Source organism: Ptychodera flava, chromosome 5 (genome assembly GCF_041260155.1).
Source record: "Ptychodera flava strain L36383 chromosome 5, AS_Pfla_20210202, whole genome shotgun sequence".
Lineage (NCBI taxonomy): Eukaryota > Metazoa > Hemichordata > Enteropneusta > Ptychoderidae > Ptychodera > Ptychodera flava.
Window position 1 is genome coordinate 47,632,715 of NC_091932.1, and position 21,895 is coordinate 47,654,609.

The 21,895-nt window shown below is 37.4% G+C and overlaps 1 protein-coding gene across 1 annotated transcript; it reads left to right on the top strand.

Annotated features, from left to right (window-relative positions):
* The first annotated feature begins 4,558 nt into the window (after window positions 1–4,558).
* On the top strand, window positions 4,559–19,505 carry LOC139133787 (transforming growth factor-beta-induced protein ig-h3-like). Its single transcript, XM_070700553.1, has 13 exons — window positions 4,559–4,740; window positions 8,170–8,391; window positions 9,638–9,732; window positions 9,993–10,150; window positions 10,677–10,853; window positions 11,878–12,080; window positions 13,067–13,170; window positions 14,991–15,203; window positions 15,665–15,789; window positions 16,263–16,433; window positions 16,992–17,090; window positions 17,567–17,804; window positions 18,932–19,505. Exons 1-13 carry the CDS (start codon window positions 4,619–4,621, stop codon window positions 19,126–19,128), a joined length of 2,124 nt encoding a protein of 707 aa, XP_070556654.1. The 5' UTR covers window positions 4,559–4,618; the 3' UTR covers window positions 19,129–19,505.
* Window positions 19,506–21,895: the final 2,390 nt, after the last annotated feature.

Consider the following 21,895-nt stretch of genomic DNA (forward strand, 5'->3'; position numbering starts at 1 on the left):
GATGTCTTCGTAATCCTAATTCAAATAAGATATGACTTGACGTGAATCACGACAGAAAGGATAAAAAGGAATGAAAAAGCAATATGTTGTCTACAAAATCTGTTGACTTGGCTTGCTTACATGAGTAACTTGCAAAATTAATGAATACTGATTATGAGGAATTCCATTGAACAATGAGTCAAGATTTACCTGTAATTCAGTCCCAGAATGAGAGTGACATTGTAAGCTTATTGTCATTTTGATATACTGACGTTGTAAATAACGAAATTTCATAATCGGTCATGTTGAGCACTTTTTTCCAAGTCCTACCAACTTAGAAAGTGTGTCGATAAAGACACTGACATGTGTGTTGTATCTTGAATTCATCCTGCAGGAATATTTATTAATTTGTTCGCATTTCCCCAATTGATGAAATTCGATTCGTGATGTCTGAGTAATATCACGATTGTAACTCTGAAGGTGTAACTGAATGACTACATATAAACACGAAAGATACAACACTCATTAATATTCAATTAGTTTCCATTTATTAATACATTATTGGTCGATTGATAATTTATTTGTTGACTTGGTGCATTTTCAGTTGATTGGAATCTTTACTCTTTGACTTGGCTAGGTTATTGGTTGGTTTGATACATAATTGGTTGATTTAATACGTCATCGGTTACTTTGATACGTTATTGTTCTCTTGGGCACATTATTGGTTGATTTGATACACTATCAATCGATCGATCTATCTATCCATCGATATATATATATATATATATATATATATATATATATATATATATATACCAATCGTTCTATTAGTCAAGCAATCGATCAATTCATTCAATCATTCAGTCGATAGAAAGATCGATCGATTGATATATCAGTACATCGATAGATCAATCGGTCGATCTATCGATTGATCAATGGATTGATCGATCGATCGATCGAGGATACATCTATCCCTAAGAATATATTCCCATGATTCATTTGATCCAATACATTGTCAGTTGATTTGATACGTTATCGGTAAATTTGTTGATACGTTATCGGTTAGGAAAAATTACTACGTTATCGGTAAATTTTTACTACGTTATCGGTTAGAAAAAATTACTACGTTATCGGTTCGTTACTACGTTATCGGTTGATTTACTACGTTATCGGTAAATTTTTACTACGTTATCGGGTTTGCTACGTTATCGGTTAGTTACTACGTTATCGGTTGTAACAGGCCCGCTAGACGGAATGTTCGTCTTAAGTGAAGTGGATACCGACTATAGGTAGGGGACATGTTTGTTTTAACATGATTGCCACAAAAAGGCTATGAAAGCCTAAAATAAAATAATTGCATGCATGTAAAACTTGTGTGACGGTGTTGTCTGAGCCTACTTCCTTACCAACAGCGGACAAAAGCTAGCTATATACTTTCCCCTTCGATTCTTGATGACCTTTGACATGGTTTTGCCCATTTCAGCTGATCACTTCATTTAACCCCACCTGTCTCGCATATCCATGACTACAACGGTAGACCAAAGGGCAGCATGCTATAATATGAGACCATTCAATTTTTCTCCAAATTTTACTAACAGATTTCCTGTAATTTATGTTCAAATCCAATTACTGGATGTGTAAAAGCATTTTGGAAACGTCTATTCTACGAACTTTGAGCTTATAACTTGAGACGTGAGAAATTACTTGAAGCACGTAAACCAAGGAGGGCTCACTGCGTTGGTGTGTATAACTTATACACAAGAAGTCAATAGTGTTGTTCCCTGTGCAACGGACGTATTTGATATAGAATGCTGCTTCTTTTCAGCAGCGCGAAACCTTAATGAGATAGTAAAGTTGAACCACCAAATATGCGTCATGATGTGCGACTCTAAAGTGCGGTTTGCACTATAAATAAGATTGGACTGGATGTATAGTCCATGTTTTGGTGTACATTTCACAATGCACGACTTTACGATGCATAAATTAAGTCTGTTTCATAACGCGGAAGCGCATTCAGGTCATATGGATTATCAAGAGGAAAAGGCAGTTTCCTGTCTATCATTGAAAACTGTGTAAGCGTGAGAGAGTACTCTTCCCCTAGTCAAGATCAACACGATCTGTTAACTCGTGACAGGAAATATTTCCTACTGTGTCGATGAAAATGTCAGTTACAAAACTTGAGATTATTGTCATCGTTGTAAAACATTATTTGCATATTTTTTCGAACTTTCTGAACTGGAAGATTGGACGACAGAGAGTTTCGATCCTATTGCAAAATTATTGGAACATTTCAAATGGACCCATTTTACCTTGATCACAGGACTACATGCTGAGTGCGGTCTAAGGCTATAGGTCCAAGTCGGTGATAGTGTAAAATAAAGTCATTTGAGTAACTTACATCGCATCAATTTACCTTTTTGTGTGAAACTAAAATGACCTTGATGCGATTCTACGCCGTTTTCACTGAGTTTTTTTTTCCAACTGCCTTCTTGCGAGATGGTCACGCTGGGTAATGCCTTTGCGCATGCGCGGACCGAGCGCGTTCTGCAGTTTCTCCCGTATCACTTCGCGAAAACTCTACTATTGCATTACATTACATTCAATAAATTAGTTTTATTGGCAGACTTGTACCAAGTCTATACTTAAGTATACTTGTCATGCATCAGAGATGCTGACAATGAGAATGTACAAAATGAACGACGCAAATACAGGTACTGTGTAAGCGTTTGCAAAGGTGCCACAAACGGGAACAGCGAATAGGAAGACACTTATCCTAAATTTGATCATGTTATCAAGATCTCTCCTATAGAATGACAAGATTAAAGTAAGACTTTAAAAAGCATTCAGTTTCACATCAAAGTGTTATCTTCGTTATCGAACATTTCGTGAACCATATTCACATTCCCGAAACGTGAGGATATTTAATGGACAGATGAAGGAATTGGAATATGGGCGTCGTGTTAAAAAAGAGAGCCAGTTTTTATTTCTTATTGGATCCAACAAAGAATTGTAAAAATTCAGTGCTTTTAATGCTTCGATGGTTGAAAGAGAAGGGGTGTACTATTCAATTTGAAAAAATCACTTGCAAAGTGCCATTTTTGAAGAATAAGCTTAAAAGCCCGTTGAACTTGAATAAAACAGTCAATCGCAAATGAGTTTATAAAATTGATGCCCAATGTGATTTTCGATTCTTGATATTGAGAGAGATAACATGTATCTGTCATATCAATTGTAGGACAGGCATCAAACTGAAAAGTAAACTTATAGAGGAGATGGAAAATAGATATCTCAACTAAACTTTCGCAGAAAAGAAGAATACATCGATTTTTTTTCAAAAGTGTATCTTACGGTTATGCGTTGAATGTTTTACTGTTTTGTATTATTCAATTGAAATAACCAAGTTGCTTCGACGGATGCAAAATAAGACATTTATTCTTTGCGGATAAGAAAATCAAGTCATGGAAAGGGATTTTCCGCTCCGTAGACGGTGGTCTGTGGTCGAGCTGTTCCCAGGACCCTCTACTATAGACCTCGATGAAACAATATAGATACAGAGGTCAGCGCAGAGACCTGTCTCGACCTTTATTTGTAGCATTTATGATTTAAACTGTTTGTGCTTTCGGTCATCACCCGGTCCACCCGCCTTGTGAATAGGTCGGCAAAGTGTAGCCAAGGGGCTTCAGGGAGGGTCCCTGCCAGAGACAACATCCTTGGCCAGCGAAGATGGCTTTCGGCCGCCCATGGGTTTTGTGACTCTCTAAAATATATTTGTCTGACACAAACTGGAACAGGAGGATATTAAAGGGTCACTTATGCTAATTTTTGATGTTTTTTCATTATCTTTAATTTATATGACATTTGTAAGTTCATACTCTACCCCAGAATGTTGAAATATTCATTATTTAGTTTGCCAACATTGTCTATACATGTAAAATGCACTGTTATGTTATTGTTTACATTTGAGTTGACTTGCTGAACAATACTGTATATATCAACTTGCCTTTGGGAGTAGAACAAGAAATTATAGTTGACATTTAAAAACAAAAAATACTGGAAAACTCATCAAAAGTTAGCATTACTGGCCAAAACTGAAATAGTTATGTATTTGACCATGAAAATAATATCCGCTTTTCGTCAACAGTTTCCGGCATATTGACATGTGACACAGTACAAGCTGTGTCCGTGACTGAAAGTTTCACACTTTGACGTGTTAAAGCATAGACCCTCTATGGTTAAAGTAACCCTTCGTTTCTTGCCGAACGAACCATACGTCAGAGTGCTTGATTAATAACGCTGATTCCCTTATCAATAATACAAACCGGCGAAACCCCAGCCCGGCGGAACACGGGTTTCGATAGCTTTGTGTAGTTCCTTTCCTTCTTTGCAAAGATATGGACTAGCGATGAGGTCAATCGGACAACATATGATCGATGCTGTGAAGCAGAGCATAACAATTGCTGGCAGCGTACCAAAATGTAGACAGTTCAATGACATATCGGAAACTTGTAAACAGGAACACGTGTGCAAGTCTGATATCACTCAGAATCTTGTTTGATTGTTGGCGCGACACCAGCCTACACTACAAATACATTGACGTTTTAGTCTAGGGACCTAGAGTTGTTCAGATCGCGGTAGGACGATGAAGACGCTGTTGCTGCTGGGGACGTTTGTCGTCTGTGCCGTATTGGTGGACGTAGCGAGTTCTATGTTCTTTGAAGACACATGGCCCCGATTTCGTCCATCACGGCCATGGTGGCAGGGGTAAGTGTTTTTCTCACTTCATTCAAAATTACTTAAAAAAGCTGTAAGATGAAGATATCACGGTAGACAGGGTACTTAATCCCAGTATCTTGTCGAAGTTTCTGGAATGACGCTAACTTCTCGGTTTATTTTTAGTCAGACACAAAATCCTATCCATTAATAGCAATTTTATCGGCATTTTAAAATAAATCAAGCATTTATCACGTGGAAGTGTCGTCACGCTGGAAAAAAACTACATCGACTCGAAAGAGGCGTTGCTTATATTAACCTTACGATTTTGGTATCTCGGTAAGACGCATGCCCTTTAGCAATAATCGGGGCCTTCGTGTCTGACAGCCCGCCGAGAGATTCTGGAATGATAGCCCAGAAGATAGGAGACGTTTTGCGACTCATTACAAGGTGATAGCACACTGATTAGGTTGATAGATAGCTGCATGCATTCAATTGCAACGACTCTAGAGCAAGATTCGCAAAGGCCGAGACGAAATGTCACATGATGTAAGTACATATTTCTCACTTCTTGGGATGAATTTAAAGCTAACACGATTGGAAATAATTTGGGATAATGGGCTCTTTATATTTTTCAAATTTCTCAAAAGTTAGATGCCCTATTGCTGAATGTCGCGATATCATAAATTACTCATAAAAACTAGTGTGTAATTTAAAAAGAAATTTACTGAAGGTCATTTGCACAGGAAATTCAAGAGGAAAATTAATCTATTTTTTTATTCTAAGCAGATTAGCTTACATTTGCAGATTATATCGACATTAATTTACCATCTTATTATCCGAAATGAGTTCCAATCGTGTTAGCTTTAGGCTGCTAAACAGCAGTGAAATCACGGTATCGATGCAATGGTGAATTCTGAAGGCCAATGTACACCATGGACGGCAAAAGAGGAAGTTTGACAAATCAAAGATTTGAAATATTCATATGAATCCTTTGATTTCTTTTTATATGGGTTAACAATTTCTAAAGATGTTCACCAGTGGATATGTAGTTTGATCGTTTGAGTTATAATAAAAACGATAAATTTTACGTGTGGTTTCTTTAACTGCTATTGGCTGGTGCAAATTTCGCAATGCTTGCGCCCCCAGGGTCGGTAAGATTGCGTCGATGTTTCCGGGTCTAGGGGCTTTGGTTATTCTGGACCAGGTGCCCTTCTCGCTGTGAAGACTACACTGCATTAAGACATAAAAAAATATGACACTTTATCAGACACGCGGCAATCCATTAGGGTCATGTTATCGATGAAATCATTTTGAGAAGGTTATCAGATTAAATCTGATTTCTCAAATATTTGAAGGCGCGATTGACAGAAATTGGATAACAGATCCAAAATACCCGTAGCATCTGTCTCCTAGATTTCTACTAAATAATGACCTTTTGTAGCCTTGTGAGAAATTTATGCATTTTGATAATCTGTCTCTTCTTGGGGGATTTGCATAATGAACATTATAATGATATATCGGTGTACCTGTTTCTGTAGTTCCACGGACCATTCAAAGCCATGACATATTGGAACTTGAAGGATATGTGATGGGAAAAAGCAATTTTACACTCAGTCTTTGATACCAACAATGTATTTTACAATTATCATTACATATAAGGAATTGTTTTAAGAATTTCTTACCTTATTTTCAAATCTTAAACTTTCCCAGTGTGATAGTCTGTGGGTTCGCTATGCAGTCAAGGCCAAACCATCTTGGGAGAAATTTAAAATGTTTTTTAAAGCAATACCTCCACAGTGACTGGTATAGGACAAAGGTCTATCTAGGATAATCGGTTATGATAATCAACTTACATACAAGATTCGTAAAGACTTAATGCAAAACCTTCTAATGGACCAGAATTTATCACCCAAGTAAACAGATCAGATATGACGTTGATATCGTAATCTGCTAAATGGCCTTCGTTGCGGCCCGGGGACAGGTATGCAGACCCCCAAACGTTTACAATACGTCATGGTCTAACACTCGTGGCTACTCATTTTCAAGCTCATGGAGTATCGTAAATTTTTTACCGCTTATTATTCTGAAAATCGAAAATTTGATTTTTACCTGTAGATTAGCAGAGGGATGACGGCTTTTTGAAGTGCAGGTTAATATTGAGTACTGTGTTTCTGAAGTACCAAATGTTGCAGTTGAATCCAAATTTATATTTTGATTTAGAAAGAGAATGATTTAAAGTTTCCATAGGGAAAGGGATAATCTTTGAATTTAGAGGCGCACACAACCTCGATTCCTCCATTGAGCATTTTGGTGAATCGATCTTCTTTTACGTAGAAAAATATCTTATAAGTTTGTGAACTCTTGTTGTATTGTACCGGTTGCGACAAGATGACTATGATTATGTAATAGGAGAGACTATAAGACTGAAGTACAGAGCATGCATCTTAGCGACATCATTTGTTTCAAATTCATGCGGCAAAAGACACACATACACATAACCTTTATCATATTTGAATGCGATCCTTATACTAATATTTACATGTCGATATGAAAGAATAGTGAATTCTTGAAGCATAATCAGCCAGTGTCCTTCATCGACCAGGTTTACTTTAGACAAGACCTGCAGGGTCGTATGTAATGTCGTTGCCACTGCATACAACGCCATTATACTTGTGCTCTGTCACAAGACTAGGTATAACTAGATAAATGTGCCTCCGGTTGCTGGGTGTAGTTGATGTCAAACAAAAAAAGAAAAGAACACCAGCTTTTGAACACTGAGGGTGATATAAGAATCTATAGTGTACTCGTATCATATCTATGAAACCACTGCATATCGGAAGTGTCGTCCAAATAGACTGCTCTCATCTACAATGCATACGATGAACACATGATTTAACAATAAGGGTATTCTTTGGGTGGCTTGTGACTGCAAGGAACAGTAAAAAGCCTTGAAGCATAAAAATGTAGAGACATTTCATGATATAAAAACCCTCGAAGGAAATTTTTTAAATCTAAATTGTGCTTCAGAAAACTAAATGAGACCAACCTTGTATCAATCAGCTGTACTGACAGATTAATATTGCTTCGCCGTATTTACTTACAAAATTATAATAAGGGTCCATGGCAAGAAAACTTTGAGGATACAGCCATGAACGACTCCAATGTTTTATGGGTTATCTGACGAAACCAGCATGATCTTCAACAAAACGTCTAAACGAAAAGACGCGGAGACTTGAGCAAATTGAAAACTCCTACTATAGCTGCTGTTCTGATCAGTCTCGTTTTGTGGTTCCTCTACGTAGCGCTGTTTGTAAAACCCATTTTTAAATTGATATGGGATCGTATTAGCCTGACACAGTATTTGACATCCATTACCCGGATGTCGGAACGAACATCAGCAAATACCACAAGAGTAAAACTTATTTCCACTTCCAAAAAAGTTCGTTTGCTAATATCTCGATTTTCACTTTATTACAGACCAAATGTTTGCATTTCTCGGGTTGGCAATATCACATCTGATTTCGAGAACATGTTCCAAGACGAAGATGATTTCTTCAACTCTTATCCTTCGTTCTACGGACCAGCTCCCTCAATGCCCCAACAACGTATGCGCGGACGACGCAGCAGCGGACCCTTCAGTAGATACTGGTCGACATACTGTCATGACCACGAAGGTCATTACAGAAGATGTAGCTCAAGGTAGCATACGTTTGTCTTTTTTATTTAAACATACATTATCCTTAACTTTTGATGTATTTTCCCTATGTTTATGTTCTCCCTACAAGATATGGTTTTTAGTTCTCCCCGGTTCGACTAAAAAGGCACAGGATCGGGATTGTCTTTTGTCTTCTTTCGAAATTGCAATCATTATATAAATATGTTGTTAGATGTTTGGATTTATAAGTCCGTACGGCGGTTTAAGGTAGAACGCACCTCGGGGACAGAAATTCGGGCTTTCAAATTTATTAATTCTCTTCTGATCTACCATTTGTGGGGGCTCATTTTAAAGCTCTGGATGAAAGAGAAGTTGTCACCGTTTTAGTTTTTCGAAAATCGAAAATTTTATATTATCCATAGAGTTAACACAGGGATGGCGGCCACTTTGGACTTCACATACCGGGAAATCTTAGGTAATTTGTCTCTCTAGAACCAAATTTTGCACGGGGACCCAGATTTTTATTCTTGCCTTTGTAAGAGAATGGTTGAAAGTTTCTTTGAGGAAAGTTAGAGCAAAATTTTTCAAGTCTTTCACTTTCGAGGTGCATATTAACTTAAAAATAATATCCAGTATATTAGTTGTCAACCACAGTATGTATGTGTGTGGAGCCCCCTTTTATCTGTTGGTATCAAATTATTGTCCGGACTAGAATTTATTTGTCAACAGTAGCTACATGTGCATGTTATGCAAAGCGTGTCGCAAAGCTAATACTTTGTATTTCAGATATGTGATGGGAAAGAAAAAAGAACACATTTGTTTTAAGCAATAAATAATGGAAATGCTAGTAAAGATTTTTTTAAGTATTGGGAGGGGGGTAGGAAATCACGTTTTACGTCCTACAGCTGATTGTAGTCCAACAGGTGATCTGAAGATTTGGAATTACTTCAGAGTTACCATGGCAAATGAATGTCTTGATAATCACGTTTGCTGATAATGATCAGAGAGTTACATATATATAGTGTCGTTCCTCGGAACATCCAAGAATTAGTGTGGCTACTGAGCGGTCGTAGATTGTGGTAACCAATCGACTGTCCGAGAATTATGTCTGCCAATGATTCAGCTGTGGCAACCAATGAACGGTCAGAGATTACACCGGCAGAATGGCCATTTAAGAATTGCGGTTGCTGAGGAACCGTCCGAAAAATTTTTATTCGTAAAAGAAACGTTTAGCCGATGTGATAGAATTGTTTTTAATTTTGAAATCTGTGGTAATCGATGGTCTTACAGATTAACATCATCAGGTACACTGAGGACATCTGAGGTCACCCATGAGTGTTGCCATGGCTACGGACGCGAGGAAGGCAAACCTGGATGCCCAGTCGGTAATATTTTCACTTTGTTTGCGAAGTTTACATCAGGATACATAATGGAGTTTCATTTTCTAATAACAGTTCTAGCTGTACAATATGTATCGCACGGTCACAACTGTGAACGACTTTGGACAATGAGTGTGTACAGAGTTCGTCCCTGTTTCCACTTTTTTCAAATTCTATAAAAAGAGAGTGACTTGAAAATATGACACTTTCGAAAATACGGACTTTTTTCAGATATCAGAAAAAAACTCTGATCTTTTCCCTTTCAGAGCTTGACGTGAAACCTTTGACTAAAACTTTGAAAGCTGTCGGGGCTGGAGATTTCATCGATCTCATCAAAGATACAAAACTACGCAAGACACTTAAGGGCGAGGACAATTACACGATATTTGCCCCCCTCAAAGTACCCAGTGTTGATAATGAAGTGGTAAGTGGGACCGTGACGTTTCTTTGCAGTTCAAAGTTTTCTCCCATCGAAAATGCTCCTCAGAGACAGATATTTGGATTATCAAATATTTACAATACATTTTTGGTCTACCACTTGTTTGGATCATGTTGAATCTCATGGGGCAAATAAAGTTTTCATCGGATTATCGTTGTGAAAATCTGACGTTTTATGTTTCCTTATAGACTTAACATAGCGACGGTGGTCACTATTAATTTCAAATGCTCATTAATTCGGGGTAACCTGTTTCTTGAATACAAACAATTTGAACTAATTTACAGTTTCCCCTAATATTATTCTTAATTTCGAAAGGGAATGATTTAAAGTTTCGGTAAAAGTTTAAAAGTTTAAGCAAAAGTCAGCAAAAGTTTAAGACTTTATTTTCGAGGCACGTAAACTTACTACTCATACCTTAGTACACTATTTTGCCATCACGCGTATTCAATTTTACCGACCTGCCGACCAGAAACTCGAGCTGTCTAACATAAAATCTTAAATTTGTGTCCAGAATCTAATCGAGACACTGGTCATTAACGACGCTGTGAACGGTCCTCAGACGATAGCTGGAAACCATATTGTGGCTGGAGTACTCAGAACCAGCGACATGAAAGATGAAGAGATTATAACGACGGTAACTGAGCAGAAAATTCGTCTTGGATATTATCCAAACAGTGGACCAGAACTGGTAATTACCGTGATTATTATGTTCACGTAATATGTTTCCACTCGATGTTGTTGCTTTTTCTTGTTCGGAAACGCCGTTGCACATTTAAAATTTGGCTGTGAACTCGTGCATTAATATTAATGTCATCTGTGTTTTAACAGAAATTGGCAAACAGACTGTCCTTGATAATTATTTTAATATAGATACAGTGTCCTTATCTCTAAGAAACAGTTACATTTTAATCCCATACACGGCGATACGGCGAGGAACACTGCGAGATGACTACCTGTCCCTTTAGTTATAGAACCAGTTGAAATTTCAGTGCTCTGCTTACACTATAAGCGTTGGTGTCGCCCTCAGAAAGGTGTACACCACTGCCAAACTATGGTGTCGCCCTCAGAAAGGTGTACACCACTGCCAAACATAAAGTCAAGTCCATAACTTCTAATTCCTGATTTTAAAGTCATATCTTAGTGTTCAGGTCAGTCCAACGGTACCGGTTCATACTGAATCATGATTGTTAGTTTACTTTTTCGACTATCTGACCATTGTCTTGTGCACCCCTTTTGATACAGGCTTTTAACACCACGTCGTTTGCGACTAATCAAAAGCCACTACCTTCGTGTCAATATCGGGATAAATTCAATTTCAAAAAAATGAGGTCACAAATATTTGTCAAATCTTGGTATTTACCGCGCCAAAACATTTGCTTTGCGTCATTCTTTCATTTTGCATACGACTACAGTTGTGTACGTTAAATTATCGCCCCCTTCCAATCACGTCTTCATAGTACTGAAAAGTAATAAAGCAATAAAACCTGGTTTTGCCGTCCGATCCAAATACCCAGGTAAAACCTCGAGCCGCAGTACTGTAACTAGCAATGATCGATACCCGACTTTCATATGACGATTCACAGCTGTGAGAATGGTCAACCGTACGATTTCTCTCCGTCTGAACTACTAAATTCACGCAGTTCTACCAGCAAGGACCACTATCGCTCTATGTCCAATTAAACTATATAATGATCATTCGTCTACTTTTTCAGCTTGTGACCGTAAACTGCGTGCCCGTTGTAGAACCGAACGTATTTGCTACCAATGGTGTAGTCCACGTTATTGATGAAGTCATTGAGCCACCAACACAGTCCATTTTGGAAATAATTGAAACTGACCCACGTTTCAGCATTCTCCGAACAGGTAAACTTACGCACACTTTGTGTGAAACAACCACATTATACTCCACACTCCAGTTAAGAGCCAAATTAGTAGCGCTTATATAAAACACAACTCAGTTATTTAAAGGTATACAGTCACCTGTAATCTACATATGCCCATATGTGGTAAAAGAGGCGTATTCAAAATACCCATGTGAGGGCGATGTTTTTAAAAAGTCGCCACCCCCTTAAAATCCGTGATTGGTTAGATTTTCTCTTTCCATGGTAACTGTGACAAAATTGGAACGAGGTGACAGTATACCTTTAACAACACAATTTATTTCGTTCTGGAAATTGTTCATACCATCACGCGACTGTTTGACTAATATCCGACGATAGACTGTCAAATGACAACGCTCTGCCATTATACCATAGAAAGCCTTTGGCAACATTAAGGCAGCATTTGTTGATGTCTAAGATGACGTCATAAATTAACATTCTGGTTCTTAATGCGGTAACAGAAATTGGTTGCCCTTATCTGAACTAGAAGATTGATATTCAAGGCATCAAACTTAACCCTCATTCAAAATTTGTATGTTTAAGATGCCTTACTTCATAAAAGTCGATCGATTCTAAAGTTAAGTGTTGTGTATTCGTGAGACCGATCGGTCATGTGTTTGGTGATAACAATGTTATCAGTCGAAAACAGCTTCTTTCCCCTAAACCTCTTAGATCTTGTATACATGGTAGTTTCGGTCAAGATCTTTTGTTCGTCACCTCTTCTGCTTTCTATATGATTTCATAGATATCTTGCTTTCTTTTCTTCCCGGGATCATCTCATTACTTTAATTTGTTTTTGTTAATTTTCTTGAGTCGACAGATTCTAATGAAGTATATTAATTAACCAGTTCTTGTACATTTGGTTTCTTGATAGAGAGCTATTTAGTACACGGGACATGAATTTGTAATCGTAATATACTTTTTGTTGGCTTGTCCTTCACATTTTAAATGTAATGTAATGATTTATTGTATCTCGTTCTATATTCAGCCGTTGCCGATACTGGATGAGCTCACAGCTAAGCGAACGATCTCAGCTTACGTTCTTTGCACCAACGGATGAAGCTTTCAAGAAGCTACCACCAAGTCTATTGAACGATCTCATCAAAGATATGAGCTGCTTAAAAGGTATGTCAGAGTGATATGTGTAATAATCCAAAAATGTGATCGAAATATCATTTTCTATACGTCATCACATTGACCGGTTTTTATTCACAAGTACCATCACTGCGTTAGGTTTATATCACATGTATATCACACCAGTACCATATTGATGGCCCAATACTGCGATATGATTGGTCAAGGTGTGAAAATAACAGTGCTATATTCATAGTATAGCACGGATGAAACAGACATGAGCTGTCAGCTAAAGCAAAATTCCCTTTTTGACGTTTTGCGAGGATTTCAATGTAATATTATGATAGAGTCGCAAAACCCCACCTCAGCAATTGTATTAACTCGATTTTGACCAGTTCACTCCATACATGCACATATATCGCTCGTGTACATATGTCGTGCAGAGGTCAAAATCTCAAGATACACCGTCACTTGGTATATTGCTTAAATAACCTCTAAATATCACTAGCACAAGAAAAAAAATGACTCTATATAAATATTGTGTAAGTAAGGGACGCTGACTCGTACATTATGAAAATACGTGGTGTGATCTCCGGGAAAAAAGGGATCCCTGATATTGTACTCGTAACTTTGACCGTGTCACACACATTGAAAGTGATTTCCATTAAAATCACCGTCTTAGTTTTTCGAACATCAAAATTTATTCTTCTCCCATAGAGTTAACACTGTGATGGCGGCCATGTTGAATTTAAAATATCGCAAAATGTTTGGTAATTTGTTTCGCTCGTTCCAAACTTTGCACGGTGACCTCTCTATTTTTATTGTTGATATTTTGTAAGAGAATGGTTTAAAGTTTCATTTTGCAAGAGTTTAAGACCTTCACTTCGGGGCTCATACTACCTTAAAATGGATTTTGCAATGCCCAAATCCGGCAGAGTAAACATCCCCTGAAATGCAAATGCCGGGATAATTGATTGTTTTATATGGGGACTAGAGACCTGTCATTTCGGTCTTGTGTTTTTACAAGTTAGTGACACGTTTTTCGTTCACTATATTATGCACTAAATGATGTCGATGATATGACAAAAACAATGAAAGGACCGTGGCAACACCTTTACACATTAGCAACAGTAGCAACAACAACAACAACAACAACAACAACAACAACAACAACAATTTGTTACCATAAATAGTGATAACAATAGTAGCTATAACAATAATGAAAATAACAAATGTAATAGATATTGACGAAGCCAAATTTTACCATTGTTTATCACGGAAGAATTATCTGTTCCTTGCGAGAAACATTTTTCCTGAATCCGAATAAACAAACAATAATAACTGCCCCTCATATGTTTAAAGTTCACTAATTTGGTTTTTTTTCCAAATTTTGGAGATTCTATATAGATGTATTTTGTCAATTATTTCTTTTACAGCGTTAACGTTCACTAACTTTGTTATCTTTAAGGGTAGTATGCACCTCGATGGTGAAAGACTTAGAGTTTTGATCAAACTTTCCTCAAGAAATCTTCAACCAATATCTTTGAAAATCAAGAATAAAAATCGGAGGCCACCCTGCAAATTTTGGTACTAGAGAAACAAATTACCAACGAGTTACCGATATTGAAATTCAAAATGGCCACCATCCCTGTGTTAACTCTATGGAGAAAAATGCAATGTTCTATTGTCGAAAAACTAAGACGGTGATAAGTTTTCTTACACCAATAGCTTTAAAATGAATCCCCACAACTGGTAGATCAGAAAAGAATTGAAAATGTTTGAGAGTCTGAATATCTGTCCCCGAGGCGCGTTCTGCCGTAAAGTTTTCTGATATGCATATTAATTTTGGTAATATTTTAATTTCCTGAAAGCTGTGGTGGAGAATCACATTGTAACACACACTATATGTTCAGCGGCAATTACTGGAAACCATTACATCTACACTCTGTTGAAGACTCACCTGGACGTCAATCGTACAGATGATGATAAACTCTACATCATGGACGCAGAGTTTGTTTCCAAGGACATGATGGCAACCAATGGCGTCATTCACGTCATTGATACTGTCCTGGTCCCAACCGAAGGTAAATTATGGTTTGTTCTATATTTCTTGAGTATTAACAGACATTTTGCTACAAAAATGCATATCTACATTTTACGTAGGCGTTTTTATATGCTTTGGGGAGTAGAACAAGAAATTGAAAACAAAAATAATCAAAATAATCAAAATTTACAGCTGCCGTCATATGTTTCAGATGATACGGAAAAGCTAAAATTTGCTCTGAAAAGGAAAAGCGATGTGTTGATTTGTCTGAAAGACTGTACATCATCTATCAGTTGTATGAATTACAACTCAAATGTGTAAAAAAAGTATTTCAGATTTTGGAAAAATTTGCCACTACAATTGTATCTACCCATGAACGTAATAGTGGCATCACATACTTTTAGTGGTGCACTTTTTTCTTGGCTCCAAATGCAAAGTAAGATTACATCGGCAATTTCAGTATTACGCGTGCAAATGACCGTATCTCTTTGTCACATTCAGCTCTTCAGCTCCACTCCTCGTACAGGGCACCACTCCTTGATTTGATACAGCAAGCGGATCTTTTGTATCTTCTTGAAAACACAAAGAACGTCACCCTCTTTGCGCCGACTGAAGAAGCCATTCAGGTACTGTTACGAACTTTATACAATTCAGTTAGCGACTAATACGTCGATCTTTAAAGTTGGTTTCAATTTTCAGCACTACTTAGTGTCAAAGAAACTCTAAAAAGTTTTAAGACTTTCCAAAATTTCCGAAATGGAAACGAAAAAGGAGAAAGTCCGAGATTTCGTGCAGCTTATTCCTTTGCATCTTGCCAACAGTTATGCATTACGTGGATGCATACTAGCAAGTAGGGCTGATATATATGAAAATAACTAAAAAAATTATGATTGGATTTTCTCAATTTTCCTACCTTGCTGCTTTGAAAGACATGTCCATCAAACCATCTTGATTGCGGATATCCCTAAAGGGACTTGAAACAACGCAAATCGAAACAAACGATATTGCCCTGTAAAGAACAGGTAGGAGAGGGGGTTGAAAGGTCTTCCCCAAAGTAGTCTTATCATATACGTCTCCCCTGCATTACTATTTTCTGAAGAATCTCCCTCAAGATGTTAAAGATAGTCTCCGAGACAGTATCACTCTTCGCAAAGTGTTGACGCATCACGTGGTACCCGAGTACCTGACCGCAAGTGACCTTGGCAGACGTGTCGACGACGGGATTATAGCATTGGACGGTGACGATCTTCACATCGATGTCTGCGGTGCGGTAAGTCTGAACAGACTACGTCAATAAAATAGAAGATTGGTTGGAAAAGTCAGAAAAAATGGCTGACATTCAAGCAGAAGTTGAAATTCTCGCGAGAGATTTAGAGGTTATTGATGAAATATTCAAGTTGTCCGATATGTTTTATTTTTTCACTTTTGCTGCTCTGACGTGCGTGCCGTAAGTCTCTCACTTTCTACGTATATGTAATGTATAAGTCATATGGTAGTGCAGGTAACATAACATGTAAATGAGACATCAGTGTCACTATCGTGTATGTCTGTACTGACGGGTTTTTTGAACAGTTTTCACTCACTTATCTCAGTCTCGAAATCTAATGGCCGTTTTCGCTTTGCTGTATTGTATTGTGTGAACAGGAGCCAGCCCTGGGAGAGCAAGAATGATGGCTAGACTCTTGGTGAATTCTTGTAAAAGTGGTAATTTACTATTGATTGAATTCGATTCTTGTGTTAAAACAGCACAGAACCAACAGTCTCTGCTGCACTTGCCTTAATGATGTCATTTATGAAAGTACAGTTTCGTGGTTATTTTGTTTTACAGTCACATTCAGCACGTCCAAGAGGACTGACGGTCGAGTGCGTACCGGTCGTAGATGCCGATATTCGTGGCTGCAACGGAGTAGTTCATAAAATCAACAAGGTAGCCGTTCTATCTCCATGCTCTATTGCAATTCTTCACTGTTATCTCAAAAAATGAGACATATTGAACGGTAGATTCACAGGCCTGGGTCACAAAACGTTATTAGTCGCAACAAAAGTGTAAAAAAACAACAATAAATTTATAATTGTGATATTGTTGATAGAAAATTAATATTTGTCGTTATTGTATACTCATAAAAGTACTCAACTGAACCCGAATCATGAATGATGATTAGAATTTATGCCAAATTCATGCAGTAGACCCTCAGAAAAAATCTAGCAGTAGCAATGCATAGTAATGCACGGTTACATTACTGTCAGTCTCTATAAAAATATACTGCATGCACTGTAAGAAAATAACAGCTCCCCTAGGAATGTGTCAAATATTCAAGTTTTTAACACGCTCAAAATACCAATGTGTTTTATACAATATCAAAATTGCACGTCATGGTCACATAATGCTGCATTTTACCGTAGGTTCTCATACCGCCCTCTGGAAACATATTGGAAATAATTAAGGCAGACTCGAACTACAGCTCACTGTTGAAAGCAATCGAGATATCAGGACTTGCGTCGACATTGGACGGTGATGGCGCAGTGACATTATTTGCTCCCAATAACGAAGCCTTTGATAAACTACCGGACGAGTACTTGATACGAGTTTTCAACGATCCCAGTACATTGAAAAATGTAATCTCACACCATGTTGTTGAAGGTACGTGAATATTCCTCATCTTTTGAAGATCACGATGATAAAACTTAAAAATACAATTTCTGCTGTCTGTTCATACCTGTATTTTTCCTCTCATTCCTCATTTTAACCCTTTTAAGTGCCAAAGTCAATTTATAAAATATGGAGACAATTTTATTAGTTTAAGACAATTTTTCAGATTAAGAAGATGTAAAGTTATGGCCATTCGGCCCAAAATTATTAAAAAAAATACAAAATTGGTGAACTATTGCACAAAAATTTTGATGGGAAAATTTCAGCACTCAAACGGTTAAGAGTTTCAATTAATGTCCTAAAGGAGTCCTAATTTGGAGAAATTTTATCATTGCTGGGACTACCGGTAAATGCATGTACAAACATTAAAACTAGGTGTAAAGAGGAATTAGAGAATCATTTAGTTAGTATGCACCTCGAAAGTGAAAGATTTCAACTTTTGCTCAAATTTCCCTCAAGGAATCTCTCAACCTTTCACTTTCAAAATCAAGAATAAAAATCGGGGTCATCGTGCAAATTTGGTACAAGAGAAGCAAATTACCCAAAATTTACCGATATTTGAAATTCAAAATGACCGCCATCCCAGTGTTAACCTTATAAAGACAAATAACATTTTCGAATTTCCAAAAACTAAGACGGTGAATATTGTTCTCATTCTGAGGGCTTCAAAATGAGCCCCAAGAAAAGGTAAATCAGAAGGGATTTGAAAAAGTTTGAGAGTCCAAATATCTGTCCCGAGGTCCATTCTACCTTAACAAATTAACACTTTACATATTTACTGTGGCACTAACTTTGAACTATATCGAGTAATTGAAGTCATTCTTGATTGTGAAGGAGAATCGATGGTTTCCTTGAGAAAAGATTGATCCAAAGTTTAGAACTTTGCAGGTACATTCTACCTTTACAAAGTTATGTTGGGAACAATTAATGAAATGTGAAACCAACTTAACTGATTGCATGAAAGGTTTCTTAAGGCATAGATGAGAAGACAAGGTTATCGACAGGGCCATTGACAAAAATCTTACCAATTGAGAGTTGAGTGCCATCCTAACCCATGTGCTTTCTTCCCGTATATCATACTTCGAAAATCCTCTAGTTGTTTTTATTTCACTTTTCAGGGGTTCAGTGTGGTGCTAAGCTCATGAGAGGAACTTGGTGGTACCCTCTGTACCTGACAACACTGGCTGAAGACAATGTGCGGGTCTGGGAAGGTAGTGGAGGTCTCATGGCGGACAGCGCCCTCATTGGCAAAACGGACACCATGGCAACCAATGGCGTCATCCATCATGTTGATAAGATCCTGATTCCATATTGATCTCTCCTTGGTATATGATCGGAAACATCAGTGATCGAAAGTGTTTGTGTTGAAGAGAAAGTTTACCATTGAAAGGAACAACACTTTAGTTTAGTTCTAGTTTTAAATATTTGATAAATTGCTGCCTGGAGAACATGTTTAGATTGAGTTAAGTAGCAGCAGAAATACAATTTGCATGTTTCCATGATTGCAATATTAAATTCATTTCTTTATGACAAAATTCTGAGAGAGACAAGAAGTAAGAAGTTTAATTGTCTGATGGTCGCATACATTGACTGACCTGTGCATTGCCTAGTTTATAGCAAAGCATACATGTAGCTTCAACAGACTACAGCCAGAGAGGAGCGACCTCTGGAATAAATTTATGAAGTAAACCATGTGATGTTGTGAGAATTCCTTTAAAAACTCAAGCCACAGTCAGCAAGAAGAAAAACCAAGATGCAGAGGGCCAGTATACAAGGAGACAGTGTGGTGAAAATAGGGCTGTTTGAAAATGATGTCATATTGTTCTCATTAATATGCAAAAATAAACACTTGTCACAAAATTTTGTGTACACTTTGGGCAAATATGCATGCAACAGCGATGAAAACTTAACAGACGACTGCCAATGCTATGATGGAAAGACATTAACAACTTCGACTGAGCTGCAACAACAGCTTTAATACAACACTTACAAAATTTGTCCAAATTATTCCTCACACCAGGACATGGCCAATATGCCACTATGCTCTGAGTTATAAACCTGCAGCTACCAACAGACCTATTTACATATATAAGGGTGACCCTTTTATTTTTTTTTGTTTCTCATCTCCAGAGGAATACTCGGGTAGGGCGGGCGGTTGCAACAAAAAAAAACAAGTACCGAAAAAAAAAAACTATTTGTTTCAGTTCAATGTACTGTCCATTCAGTCTCTCCAATTTTTAAGTACAAAAAAACGTGTATTTATTTCAGTTCAATGTTCTGTCCATTCAGTCTCTATAATTTTTAAGTACAGAAAAACGTGTACTTGTTTCAGTTCAATGTTCTGTCCATTCAGTCACTGCAATTTCTTGTCTTTCTGTTCAGTGTTCTGTACTATGTCCTTTCAGTCTGAGTCGCTGCAATCTCACAATTTGATGATGGTGGTGCTGTTGCTGGGATGATTGCTTCAGAGGCGGCGCAAATAAAAAAGTTTTTTTTTATTTTCATGTCAGAGCTGAAATTTACGGTCGGTCGGGAGATGAGAAACACAAAAATAAAAAATGTCGCCCTAACAATTTTGACATGTCATAAAATAGCATGAGAGTTTAGGAATTATCTACTGACCCAAGATGTGCAGTTTCTGTGGTAACCAGAGAATATGGTCTCGCACATGATTTGTAGAGCACCGATAATATTTTCACAAACTGAGAAATCTTTTCGAAATGTTAAATGCCATAATTTGAATGTAGCAGGATCCGAGTATGACATCAGAAAATAATAGATAGGTACAACTACTGTTCCTAAAGTAGGGTGGCCAAAGTTAAGCTAAAATGTTGCGACATTATACGCAACTCACGCACACTGAAAGTGAAATTTGATTTTCGTGAAATTTTAAACGCCATTTTTCTGAAAATAAGTAGCTCAGTTACTGAAAAAATAGATATTTCCAATTAAAATCGATGTATGAGGCAGGTTTCATTAAAAAACTGAAGAAAAAACGATAGAAAAATAGTGTTTTTCCTCTCCAAAAATGCCACTTTGTACTGACCGGCCACAGCGCTCGAGCGGTCGCCGCTCATGGCACGCATTTCTGAATCCAGTCAATACCTATTTCGCAACGGAACTGCTTTCGGGCCCTGTGCACGCTGTCATAGAACTGTGAAACTTGGCCAGGAAGTGGCAGACCATCCCATTTACATGTAGTGGTGAGTTTTTGTTATATTCTGGGAATTTTAGCCAGCAAACACGAGGTAAAGTGAGTACGGTGAATTCGGTGTAGATTTTTCCCATTTAGATACATATTTTGCCATAAAACTTGTAGCATGCTCTTTTTAAACATCATTCCAACATTTCTGTGAAATATGACGAAAATCTGTCCACGAGCACAAGTACGAATCATAAAAACAAAATCATGTTCATTCATAGACCTCAGTACAGTGTAACTCAAGATGGCGGCGGAAGGCAGTCACACTGACACACCATTGACAGCCTGCCTGAGGCTGAAGTTAGGGACAGCTATTTCTTACAATTTCATGGCTGAAAATGAACTGCATTAAAAGACAATTGGCAGTTTAAATTGATTTGTTAGAATTGAGTGTTATTAAATAACACTGTGACAAAATTTCATTGTATTGTGAGCTCTAGTTTTTAAGTTATGTGAATTCAAAATTCATAAAAACATAAAAATCCATCCATTTTTCGATGGTACGGTGCACGGTGCCGCCGCAATTTTGACTAAGTCAGACAAAATATTTTCAATTTTCAACACTCACAGTTTCAAAATCCAAGACTGTGCATCAGTCAAAACTTGATTTTTCCGTAATATTTGGTAAATCTGTGCACAAGACACATAGTTTAATGATTCCATGTGAAGTAAATAAAAAATTATGGGTTGCCAAACTTGAAGGAATCGGCATTCATTGAAATAATTTTAAAATTTGCCGAAAATTGTCCGCGAAAAAATGGCATTTATTTTGCTTTAAAACTTCATAACTTTTGATTGGATACAGCTATTTGCATAATTTTTTTTTTTATTTTTCTTCTTTTACCCCATTCTTGCTAAAAATCCATTTAAACTGTGTGTA